Source organism: Archocentrus centrarchus, chromosome 5 (assembly GCF_007364275.1).
Source record: "Archocentrus centrarchus isolate MPI-CPG fArcCen1 chromosome 5, fArcCen1, whole genome shotgun sequence".
NCBI classification, from domain to species: Eukaryota; Metazoa; Chordata; class Actinopteri; order Cichliformes; family Cichlidae; genus Archocentrus; species Archocentrus centrarchus.
The window spans coordinates 20,169,315-20,182,915 of record NC_044350.1 but is presented as its reverse complement, the minus strand read 5'-3'; the positions used below and the strand labels follow the sequence as shown (position 1 = coordinate 20,182,915).

General features: G+C 38.4%; 1 protein-coding gene across 1 annotated transcript; it reads right to left on the bottom strand.

Annotated features, from left to right (window-relative positions):
- Positions 1 to 538: 538 nt before the first annotated feature.
- On the bottom strand, positions 539 to 13,401 carry fkbp5 (FKBP prolyl isomerase 5). Its single transcript, XM_030728560.1, has 11 exons — positions 13,078 to 13,401; positions 8,187 to 8,314; positions 7,852 to 7,996; positions 5,526 to 5,668; positions 4,471 to 4,585; positions 4,203 to 4,359; positions 3,066 to 3,156; positions 2,822 to 2,905; positions 2,550 to 2,735; positions 2,204 to 2,443; positions 539 to 1,275 (listed from the first exon to the last, which is right to left on the bottom strand). The coding sequence occupies exons 2-11, from the start codon at positions 8,289 to 8,291 to the stop codon at positions 1,174 to 1,176; spliced, it is 1,368 nt and encodes a 455-aa protein (XP_030584420.1). The 5' UTR covers positions 8,292 to 8,314; positions 13,078 to 13,401; the 3' UTR covers positions 539 to 1,173.
- Between the last annotated feature and the right edge of the window lie 200 nt (positions 13,402 to 13,601).

Sequence of the window (13,601 nt, the reverse complement as noted above, 5' to 3'; positions counted from 1 at the left end):
AAATCCTGCTCCAAGACCTCAGCATAAATAACTGCACTGATGTAGTTGATCACATTATGAAAAATTCGTAGTAGTTTCTAGAAGGTGAAAGAAAACTGCAAAAAATGCTTCATGCATTAACCATCTATTGATGATCTTATGTACTTTGAAGATTATGCCTTTAGACTGATACAAGTAGATCAGAAAATCGGATGAAAGCAACAGAAGAAGAAAGACTGACTCCTTATTCACTAACTTCAGCTGAAGATCAGGAGGAGAAACATTCAGTTTTATACACAGTATGATTATTTTATCTTGTGTGTTTTTTTCTGAAAGCTTTTACAGCTGCCTTCAGTGTAAGACTTAAGGCGTTAAATCCTCCCTGTCATCTGTTAATACTTGACTCAATAATATAAAGTGTGTGTTACTGACTGATGTGTTTAATCGTTAGAATAAAAAGAATACACAAATAAATTATTTTAATGCATGACCACTTTCAGAGACATTTTAGGAAAATGAATAATCCCAAAACACAAAGGCTAAATTAGAATGTTAGAAGTGAAAGAACCATTCTATGCAATTTTATTTATGACAATATTAAGTTTTGGCCAAAACAAGGATATTTAATTTATTGTGTTTTTGTTGGGGGGGGGGGACATCACCATACTAACAGGACTTGTTACACCAAAAATACATATTGCACATATAAAAATTAGCAAAGTTCAAGTCTGAATCCAAAACACCTTGTGATGCATGCAGCTGCTCCAAAGAGGCTTAAAACCAAATACAGGTCATGAGTGTGGCTTTACAATCAGAAACACACTGTGGAGGCACTTCAACACAGTAGCCTAAGGAGATAGTATATGTCATTCTCGTATTTTGAGAAAAATAAAAATATATTTTTTTCCGGATACAAGGCGAGGGCTAGAAGTGTTCACCAGTCTTAACTTAATGATCCTGTCTCCACTGGAAGGTATGCTCTGGCAGTTCAATAGTCCATTTGACAGGAGAAAGGCTGTTTGGCTTGCAAATGTCCCTGCTTACAGTCTGCTTTATATGCAGGAATGGTCATGCTGGATTTTGGGATAAAAAAGGGTTTGGTTTAGAGGCTTTTATTCATCTTCATTCTTGCCTCTGCTCCCTGGACTTGGAAAGCAAAAGGAGGCTTTCTCTTATCCCTTTCAAATGCCACCATTACGACGGGCAGTCCTGACTCCTCCTTCGTCGTTTAATGCTCACTTCACCGTTGAAGCTGGTCCTCACGCTCTCATCCCGCCTCCTCTTTGTCTTCCCAGTCTGTTCAGAAGATACAGTGCTTCAGATGAAGTGCAAATGACTACAGAAATATAAATTTAAACTATCTCCTATAAAGAAAGACTGATGGAATTATTGTAAAAGTAAAACAACAAACAAACAAACCACAGCCAGTGACTGTCCATTTTACAAGAATGTATATGGCTTAGCAATGACATCATGACTTAGATTATTTAGATTTATATAGACATATGTTGCTTTTTTGCACATGGTATATTACCTTGTGTTTAACAAAGAAAGGAGAGAGCAATAGGGTGAAAGAATCAACCTAACCACTAGAGGTCAGTATAACACTGAAGAAGTACGAAAATAATAGCGCAGAGCAATTTTACAATTAGAATTAACTTAAAAACATCCATCCATCCATCCACACATACATAGATTTTCTGCTGCTTATCCAATTCAGGGACAAATTATCCTTAAATTGTAACAAAAAAATAAATAAATGCAGGGGTCATGTAATAAACATCAAATTATTTCGATATTTTCCTGGCACGTAACAGTGGGGTAGATGTCCTCAGAGTGCATCAGTACCTCTCACTGTGAAATACCAAATGGCTGACCACTAGATAAACAAAAAGTAAATTTATACATGTTGAAAGGTGTGACGGAATATGAATGTCCTTAAAAATCCTTTACAGAAAATTGTCTTCACACAAATAAAAAAAGACTCTTTTATTTCTTAACAGTTGTGAAGTTTAGTTGCAACAGATGCTATTTTATCTTAGGGAAGTATTGGGGTGAAAAACAAGTGCTTTAAATTGTGCTATTTGAACATTTTTGTGTATGATTTTTTTAACAAAGAAATACATGTGCTTAAAAGGCCATAAATTTGTCAGAAAAGAACAGGAGAAAGAAAGAAAGAAAAAGAGGAAAATGCAAAACTGCTGAGCTAAATTTGTCTACAGACCTTGGCGTCCTGTTCTGCAAATTTCTGGAACATGTTGGCATAGGTTTTTTTGTCCTGTTCATGATGTTCCTTAATCTTGCTCTGACAGATGGAAATCTGAGCGCGAGCTGCTCGATTTGATGAGTTAACTTGCAGCACTTGCTGAAAGTCTGCCAGGGCCAGGCTGAACTCATTGCGGGACAGCCGGGCTTCCCCGCGACGATACAAAGCCTTCTCATTGTTCTCATCAAGCTCAATGACCTTTAACAAACACACAAAATAAGCAAACAGTATAGTAATAGTATACTAACTGTTAAACATTCATCAGACAGGATATATGGACTGACACGATGGTCACGCGGCTCACCCTGTTGCAGTTGTCCACTGCTTGTGAGAACTCTTTTAATCGCAGGAAACACATGGCCAAATTGAGGTGGGAGGTCAGAATATAGTTTTGTATCTTCTTTTGTTGCTCCTTCTCAGTACCACACTCTATCTCTAGCCAAGAGATGATGCGCTGGTACTGGACGACTGCCTGGTAATAACGCCCTGCCTAATGAAAGAACAGAATAACGTCTTATAAAGAAACGAACAGCAAAAACACATTTTATTGACATAAGAGAGCAGCAGGACACATACCTTAAAATACTGATTCCCTTTATTCTTCACTTCAGCAGACAGCTCTAGTTTTTCACTCAAGTCCATTTCCCAAGAATCTTTAGCCTAGTGAAAACACAGAAAGTGCATGATGATCTTTTTAATGTTGGAGATAGTAAAGTGAAATTATCTACATAAAAATCTGTGCGATCAAGTTTGTCTCCAATAGTGAAATTAAACACAGCAATTTATTCCGATCACATTGCACTTAGAAGCTAGTGCTCACCCTTTTGAAGTCTTTAAGAGTAACTTCATATACAATGTCTTTGTCTGGTCCGATTTTGTATTCTGGTTTGCCTTCGCTTCCAAAGCCATACCTGTAAGCATAAAAAACACCATCTGTTTATAATAAAGAACAATAATCATTATTTTGAAACATGCCATTTCTGCATACCAACATATCTGTCAACAGTCGACTCAAACCATTTGACATTCAAACTTCAATTTGTGGCATAAACTGAAACTGCTGCTGAAAATTGCACACATGCTATAACTGTCAAACATTTCTTGTAAATATCCAAACCCTCTGAAATGATGTAAAAGGAGCTTTCTTTAACTTTTTATAATTCTGAATTTTTAAATGATGTCATTTCTGGATGGCATCGTTTGACGGATGCTTTTACTAAAGTTGTGTCTGGACACAGGATACACGCTGATGTGTGTACTTTGCTAACAAAATGGTGTATAGCTCTTTAATGGAAAAGCTTAAATAAACCATGAAAGTGAATGTAGTATGTAACAGCATGTAGCCTTTATAGTATAACATAAAACTGTTGCATTAAAGGAATCAGAGCCTCTTAAAAATAAAGACAGAATTACATCTGCAGGAATAGATAGCTCTAACTCAGATATAAAGAAAATATTTTCTATTCCTTTGTTAGTTTATTAGTCGCTTGCATTAACTCAGTTTTTACTGTTTTCCTAGTATTTACCACTATTATGCTGTTTTACTTTTGCCTGAAGGACTGATGGGGATGGTTGGTGTGGGCAGGTTAAGGAAATGATATAATATGGTTTATTCAGGGCTTTTTTTTGTTTGTTTTGTTTTGTTTTTATTTGGGGAATGATATAATGTTATCTGGCCTATGCTTCTGATTTTAAATTATGCAGAATTCACAAATAAAATTAAATGTAAAGAAGTTTTATTTACAGTGGGAACAGGAGGTCTTGATATTTATTAAACAAAAAATGAAAAGAAAATAACTAAATGAAAATTGTAATCATCTGACAAGAATCCTACAATTCAGCACAAATAAAAAGTTCCTCAGACAATAATAAACAAATGCCACAAGAATAATGAGTCACTGTAATTTCATCAGCAAAATGACATGATGTTACATTTTATGATTTGTTAGGAACTTACTTTGGTTTTAAGTAAAGTAAACAGCACTCTCCTTTCTGCATCTTGTCCATGGCTTGGTCCACTCCCAGAGGAACACCTTTATCTTCAGCCTGACCAACAATAAAGCTGACGTCCCTGCAGTCAAACAGTCGGTCACCACACCTTCCCTCCAGGTGCACTGTGAGATGCAGGGCACGGTTTAATCCATGATGTCATCATTTACTGTACAGGTCCTTAGTCAGTCTGGCACAATAACAATTATTAATGAAGACACAAATAACTTTGTTACCATCAACAGTTGCTCCATCGTTGGGATTAGCGTAACCATCCCCTTTGACCTTTATTCTTCTCACAATCCCACCATCTCCTGTAAGTACCTCACCTTCAAACTTGATTAGCTCCATCTGTGTGAACATGTATGCATGCATCACTGTACTAACAAATGGTGATACAAGGCGAAGTACAAAATTATAGCACTGCAGAACTTTCAGTAGGTGTGGGAGGAGAATAAATACATAACTAAAGACAAGTAGGAGTTATCAACGAAAATAAAAGAAAGAAATGATTTATGAAGAAAATAATAAGGAGATACAGTGCAAGTACATTGTGTATCCAGACACATGCTGTTTGCATGCATCACACCACTAACAGGCCAGCTAAGAAAACCCATCTCTCATTTATGAAAAACATCAGTTTTATCTCTTTTATTTCACAGTAGGGAGCTTTAAGGTTGGGAAAAAGTATTTTCCACTTTTTTAGTATGACTGTAAAAATAAAAATGCTGATGCATTTTTGTATTAAAACAATTTCATGCTAACTAACTATACTGTATATGTACACCCAAAACTCTGTTGATGTCTGGCTGGAATTCAAATTAAAGTTCTGTGAAATTTGTGGCTAAGTATGATGTCCTAGTAGTCTCAAAACCTGTGCGCATGGAAACCAGACATGTGCACAGGAAATGAAAACATGAAACAATACCAACACCAGCATCTGATGTGCCTACTGCCAGAATATATTGCATTTAATGGGGTTGATGTGAAAAGCAGAGCACACGGCTAAATCTGTTTTCATTTTCAACAAAGCTTAATTATAATTATCACTGATTATTCAGCAAAGAGAAGATCTGAATTGTACTCCCACTGAGCTCCAAACACACTGGTAAGAGTGGCATTTGAAACTATGCTGGCTGTATGACTGAGGGGGATTAAAATAGACAAGCCAGTTAATTTTATGACCAGCGAGTTCCATCTGCAGAGACACACTCCTAAATTATCAAAGTCCCTCACTGTGAGGCTGGATTAATGCATCGCACAAATGACAGCACTAACACGACATGCCTACCTCAAATACTACCAAAGAGCTGGGAGGAATTTTGTCGGGATTTCCAGCAGCCCCATAAGCATAGTCGGGTTTACACAGCAGTGTGCACGCCTCCCCTCTCTGCATGGACAACACACCAATGTCCCAGGCCCGGAGGACCTGTCCTGTGAGTGGATCAAGAATATTTAAACAATGAGAAAATAGTTTGTTGTTCGTTCAACTGGTTCAAAGGTTATATTACATCATTCAGCTACACAAAGGAATGTTTTTCCCTGCGCACATTTCAAACTGATCACTTTTTTGCTGTGAAATAGATGAAAACATTGACATCACAGTCATATTTGTAAATATAAAATAACTAGCTTAGCTTAAAGACTGAACTGCTTGTCTCTGTCCAAAGTAAAATCCACTTGCCAGCATCGTTAAAACTTACTAATGAATAATATTTCTGTTTTTGTTTAATAAGTAGAAAAATCCAAGCATGATGAAGTTACAAGTGCTGATAGGCTGATTTTGTTTTTGCCAGACACAGCGAGCCCAGCATTTTTCTTCTCATTCCATACCTAATGCTTAGGTAATCCAATCTGATGAAATTAAACAAACATGAGTGAAGAGAGTTATATCTGAAAGTCCCAGCCAAGCGCCCACATCCAGTCTTGAAAAATTAAGCCAACACAGAAATGCTTAAAACTCAAATGTCACCTAAGGCTCAAGTCAATTTTTTTAACAACTCACCCATTTAAATTGTATTAAGGCTTAAACGTATGTATTATTAGGAACAAAGCCACTTTCAGTTGTACTAAAAGACACTCTTAGGAGTCTGCTGTTCAACTGATGACATTTTGTTTGAAGACTGTTTTTCTCCAGCCAAAGTTAGCATTCCACGTAATAGCAGAATAAATTAAAACAGTGCTTTCTAACCAAGCTGGTTAGCAAGCACAAGCACTAGCTCTCAATATAACTCATCAACTAACGCTTCCAAATAAAATTACCTAGCGATAGCAAAAAATATCAAACTTGAGGCATCAAACTAGCAGCCCAAACTGACATGCTTGGACTGTATATATTCATATACAGTCCAAGCAAGAGTGTGTGTGTGTGTGTATATTTTTCTCTTAAATATACAATCCTGTGTTAGTCTTGAGCCACCCCTCATTTCTTTAGGGATTTGTTGAAACACACACACACACACACACACACACACACACACACACACACACACACACATATATGGTATGCATATAAGGCAAACATAGAATTTGAGCAATTCTAACAAGCTTCAAAGTCAATATTTAGTATGAGCACCTTTATTCTTCAACACAGCCTGAAATCTCTTAGACAGCTTTCTTGTCATTTCTTCAAGGAGTCTTCAGGAATAGTTCTCCAGGCTTTTCGAATGACATTCAAAGCTCTCTCAAAGCTTTTTCACTCTTCTTCTGTTCTCTGTCAAGATGATCCTACACTCTTTTAATAATTTTGAAATTTCTGATTTGGATTTATCACTCCACAAGACCTGTTGCCACTGATTTTCAGTCCAGTTCTTGTGTAAGTTTGCAAGCTCAACCTTTTCTCCCTGGTTCCCTTCCTTAAGAGTGACTTCTTGACAGCCACCCTTCCACTGAGACCATTTCTATTGAGGCCTCAGTAAACAGTAGATGGATCAACTGAAGGGCCAGATGCATCCCTTGGGTCCTGTGTCAGGTCTTTGCTGGAATCTTTCTTAGTTCTTAAGGACGTGACTTTCAGATGATGCTCATCTGCTGTCGTTTTCTATGCCTGCCACTTCCTCTTTTGTCATCTACTTTTCCAGTTTCTTTCCTCAAACACACTGCACACTATGCTGAGACATGCCAAATTTTTTTTCGCTTTGGGAATTGCCTTGTTGGTGCAAAAATACTATTTTATGCTTGCCAAACTGTGTTATCATTGACATTTTTTATAGATTCGGTTAAAGAAATAGGAAGGAACTGAATGTCTTTGTGACATGCTGCTTGTAACAAAATGCCTAAAAGATACAATTTAAACCCGGTTCTTTGCTAAGTTGTCTGCTATCTGTAGAGACAACACTGGTTCATACCTTGAGTTAGGTGCCTTTTTATGCGCGAATGATTCACAGGTCAGTGGCTTAAAAAACAAAAAAGCCTTCCTCTGAAAATGGTAGGTACGAGGACTGGACTGGAAATGAGTGAAACAGCAGCTTTCAGAAAGCCTGGAGAACTAGTGCTCAAGAACACTTAAAAATTACAAGTAAGTTTGGCTCCTTAGAAGCAAAATATAAAGAAATGAGGAGGAGCTCAAGACATTTGCACAGCACTGTATATACCTTTAATTATGTCACGTCGCCTACCTTTGCCCACATTGAAACAAAAAGGTTCCTTGCGCTCTCGACTACAGTCAAATTTCTTCCCAGTGAGGAGTTTCCCAGTGTAGTGGACTGTTACTCTGTCCCCAATCATGGGCCAGTCTCCATCTGTCCCCGGACACTTTATAACCTGCAAAAAGACAGACACGTTTCTGCTTCAACTATAAAAACTCACCATTTGACAAAGAAAATAAAAGCGATAACAACGGCAAGATCCAAATGGGAACAGATAAAAAAGACGACATTACATGTCATATGGTGGAACAAGGAGTCCTACTTGTGCATGAATGTCAACAATCACATGACAGTACTGTAAATACCTTGATAACGCCTTGGTCTTTATTGGGTGTTACATCAATGCCCTTTGCAGCAAACACGGCTGTTGCTGACTGGTGATCCATGGGCAAATCCTGATCAGTTGTCATTTCTGCGTGTGGGAAATCGAACGCTGCCAAAGACACAAACACACAAGCCTACATGTTAGCTATCTGACTGCTGATCATTAAATGTCCTTCTGTCTCATGCTTAAATGGGAAAATGACACATGATATAAGTCAAATTTGTGGAGCAGAGCTAGAAAATCACAATATAGGATAAAAATATCAAAGTGATCTCCATAATCCACCCAGTGAATGTGACTTTTTCCTCCACCTTATATAACTTGAAGCTATTTACGGACATGTGTTCTAAATCAGTGTCTTGTACAATATATTTACAGTTACTGCTGGCAAAATCCACATCAGCATTGATCCCAGCTGTATAAGGAACACATTTGTAGGCTATCGCACCTTTTCTGATTCCCCCCACAGATGAAGTAATTACATAACTGTAAATCTAAGTGAAAGAGAACAGCGTGTCGCTCACTTCACTCATTTTATTTTGTAACACACGCTGTACTTGTAGAGTACACAGAGCACTCGCAGAGTAGGGAGTGTGTATGTCCAAGACTATTACTTAACGGCCTTCGTATGCTCTTGGAAAATATATAAATGACATCTGGATTTTTATTGGACACCAAAATGAATTCCGCAAAACCTCATTCGCATATTTTCACTGTTTATTTTTTTAATGAGCCTTTTTAACTTAGTAGAGTCTTCAATCTAAAAGCCTCGCATGCAAAGGGAGCAAGCACACTGCACCGCTAAAGCTGCACCATCCTAAACAGAGCCACATTATCTCCCCGGTGTTTATGATGACAAAGGTAAAAGTCTTGAATTTGATCAATGCTCTTGGGTGATACACAGATAAAATATCACAATATGAGACTCCATACTGTCTGTCTTTCTCTGCAGCTCCAACTTTGTCTCTTCTGAATCATTTAACCTGCATCATTGTTGGTGTAAAAATTTCATACAACTATGTGTCTTTTGAATTTGGGGGATTTTGCTGCCAGCACAAACACTGACATCTACCCAAACCATTTATGGATTATTTGAAATGTTTTAAACTGGAGACAATACAACAACAATAGTAACAAAGCTTCAGTTTATTCATGCCAAAGTAATCTGGATGTGGACAAAAACAGTTTCAACAAAAGAAGCCACCACTCTCAAACAAGTCCCCTGCCTTAATCTGAATGTATAAAGATAGCAAATTACAAATACCTGTAAACCTGTTGTTAAGAAAATGTTTCTGAAGCTAAAGCACTTAATATAGCCTGAAGAAAGGTTTGCTGGCAATAAAAAAAACAGCAGCTTTGCCAGACCAATAAAAACTGTAATGACATGTTGGTGTTACAACTGCTAAATGCTGCTTCTCTCATCAGAGCAGCAATCATTGTCTTCATGCTGTTTCTCCAGTACACACAACTACTGTCTCCCCTGGCACAATAATGCTGACATTGTTTGAAAAAAAGCTGCGTAGCTATGTTAAGCATGTTGGCAAACAGTATTTGGTGATTGTTATCATATGCAGCTGCTGAGATATTAGCACTTTTTCATATATCGTGGTGCTAGGGATGCTACTAAGGCTAGCACTTTTTTTTTGGCTTCTCAAAGATTTACCACACTCAGAAGCGAACTGTCCAGAGGCGCAAACTAAGCAAACACCCTTTGGCCTTCTACCATAAAGAGGAGTCTCTATTGGCCTCTCACGCTGCCACATTTTGCAGTGATAACTATAAACCCCCTTAAAGAGGACCTATGATGCTTTTCCTTTCATGTTACATTCAAAGAATGAGGTCAGCATATGTACAAGTAATTCCTGTAAAATGCCAAAAGCTCCAGCTTTGTACGACATCTGTTATACGGTCATCACAGTGGTTGAACATAGGAGGTGCACCAAGGTCCCCACTATAAGGATATAAATAAGGAACTGTGAATCATGCGAAGCTACTTAGGTAGAGTCAAAGAATAAGAAGTGTTGAGTACATGTCCTCCTGCAACGGCACTACACAGTATACAACCATTGCCTCAGTGGGGCCCGCACTTAAACTGAAGGGGCCCCACATACAAAGAATGCCAGCTGTTTTTGAATGTGAGGATGTCGAACAGAGTAAAGTCTTACTGAGTTATTTATTTGTTGCAGTCCTTTTAATACATTTGAACGTGTTACCGAGCAAACTGACTAATGCAGTTATAAATCGATTTTTATGAGCGTATGCAGGAGAGTTGGGGGACTGTCGGGGTGCTCTTCTTTTGTCCAGGCTCACCACAGCACACAAAGGAAGCATTTTTTGTAAAATGCTTCCTTTAAAATGTTTTTTTTTTTACGAAGAAGTAAACAATTTCAAGCTAAAATGGCCTATTGATATCAAGCCAATTTGGACTCATGGCTTTATACTTCATCTGAACATAATTAAGGTCATTTTTTTAAAAGGAAGAATTCTACAGCAGCAGAATGATGCATTGTGCAATTTATGTGAAATTTGTATTTTTTTTCCCCCACTGACAAGCAAAAGTAAACAAATTCATTTTAGAATAAGCAAAAAAAAAATGACTTGACTTCAACTACTTGTATTTGATGCTGTATCCTCGGAAGCTGATAGAAAGGGGATTTTATATAAAGGCGATATTTTGTATCATCTGTTTTTATTAAGGGGACATGTTGAAGATAAGAGATTATCTTACTGATGTCACAATCATAAATCTTATTGTATTGCACCATAATTTTTTTTCCCAAGTTTAGGTAGCACTGTCTACACAGACTGTTTCGAATAGTCAAATTACAGGGTAGTGCCCCTGGAGAGTAATGTGAGGGGAACAGTGACAAGAATACAGCTGCTGATCAAACAATAGCTTTAAAATTTCCACATATATGATTTGTGGCAATAACCTTTCTTCGGGGACATACTGTTTTACAAAAGAGGGGCGGCAGCTCTCTCACCCTGCATCAGTTTTCTGGATTTTTCCATCGGTTGCCCTATGGTCTGCTGTGGCAACAAAGAGCCTGCAAAGACTAACATTAAGTAACAGCGTTTGGTCCGAGTCTCATCAATAAGCAACACGTCCAGTGTGCTGAATACCGGTAAAGAAATATTCTTGACCTCAATCTAAATGAGATCTTAAGAAACTATGGTGCAGCCCATGTGCATCAAGCCACAGGGTGAAACCATAAAGATCTGTATTACTGACATCTGCACTGTTTATTCTGGTTCTGCAGTTTTGGGTCTCCCTCAAAGTGTTTGTGCTAAGCACAAACTGTCCATCCCTCATTAGCAGCATCTTGTCTTGTGTCTTTGATATTTGATGGATTTCATTTTAGATGTAACTCGTGCATGTGTGTGTGCATTTGTGTGTCTGAACACAATGTTCCTTCTCTTCATAGTTCCCCTGCTGGCAAAGCCTGACGGTGTTCACCAATTTGAGACCCCCTCACGTACAGCCCAGTTTCAATTTTTAAACCAAAACAAGCTCATTTAAATGAGTCAAACAAAGCCTACATTTTCAATTAGATTAACATTATGATTTAAATAGTCATAAAACAAGTGGGTAAACAGGGAGAATCTTTAATAATGTAATTTCAAGTAAAAGTTACATGTTCTATCAACTTTACCATTTTATTTTATTTTGCTTTTTTCTTTATGTTAAACATCCAACTATTAAACAATGTAAAGAGGAACAGTGTGCAAACATTTACAGCACGGGGATGGTGGAATGTGGACTACATGTACCTTTACTCAGCTACTTTGCAGAGGAATGCAGGAACCAAGCACAAAGGCAAAGACACACACTTCAGCCTATCTGTACATTTTGTCTCACATGCGTAGTTCGCAATTTAATATGTGAACGTGTGAGTACACACTGTGTATGGCTGACTGACATCCTGAACCAAAGCACTGCCTGACATAAGGGAATATTTTTCTTTTCACCTAACATCCCCTTTGTAGGTTTTCAAAAATGATGCAGGAAAAGCGTGTAGAGTTTAATTTAAAGCTGAATGCTTGCAAATTTTTAGTTTAAAGTGAAATATGCCACTGCAAACCCTTTAATTTGAACTTTTTTTTCTGGTGGAAGGTGACAAAGACCTTGAACCCCCTTTAATGACATTACTTTCGGTGCTTTCTAAGGCAAGAACCAGTTTATCTTTATTCAATATCTCCCCTGAGGCAGTTTGATTCATCTCTGGGAGATAGCCTCAGCCTCATTTTTAGAAGGCCACCTCTGCCTGAAATCTAACTACACCTACGGTAACAGCCGTGCATTTGAAGTTATTCAAGGGGCCACCATCATATCCTGTAATGTACAAGTGCTCCAGAATAAACGCACAAGCCATGTTATAATTCTCAGAAACAGTTACACAATCTGTAATTTATGACGGTATACCTAGGCTTACATGGACTCTGGATATAAACTGTTGTCTTCATCCTCCGCAGGGACCCACAGCTAAGTGCTACATTCACACACACACTTTCACCTATTAACCCCCCCCCCACACACACACACACACTGCCTTATCAGCCCTTATTTTCTAGGGCACAGTGGGATACAACTGTAACCTCACATATGACAAATTTAGCATCAATTCTGAGACATACGTTTTGTTTTGCTTCTCTCTCTCTCTCTCTCTCATATATATATATATGTGTGTGTGTATATGTATATATGTATGTATGTAAAGCAGTCTCTAAATACAATGAAAGCTAAACCTTCATCCTAAACCTTCATGTATCACAAGTGTCAATTAACTCAGCCAGGCATGAACATGCCTCAATTAGCTCCTTAATTAAGTCTGTCAGCAGCAGAATAAAGAGGGGTAAATAAACTCACTTACATTTTCTTGGGATCCGTTAATAATAATTTCTTCCAAGAATCGGCCGGTAAATTCTAAACCGCGTCTCTTTCACCTAATTCAAGCCCGCCCTTCTCGTCTCACATCCATGGCACTAAATGTTCTGCCCATGTGGTTATTAGGCAGGCAGCGCTCTTTTAGTCAATAGTTATCCCTCCCCTCTTTTCTCCCCGTCCTCTCCGCTGACGATAAACGTGCCGGTGTAGTTGTAGCCACATGGAGCTCAGACTTCAAAATGACACCGGGGAGGTAGTGAGGCAGAGAGGAACAGGGAGAAAGAGAGAGGGGGGAGTAGAAACGAGTAGAGTTGTGGGAGGGCGTTTAGAGTAAAATTAAGGGCAGGTCTTGGAAAGCAGCCACAAAGTAACACAATGTTCCGGCTGTACTGTAGCTGTACCGCTGCCGCTGCTGATGAGAACACTGTGTTCCAATAGACACCCTGACCTGTAACCCGTTCCGTGCCGAGACAGCCAGGCCGGGAACAGCCTGTACCGCAGCAGGCTGTC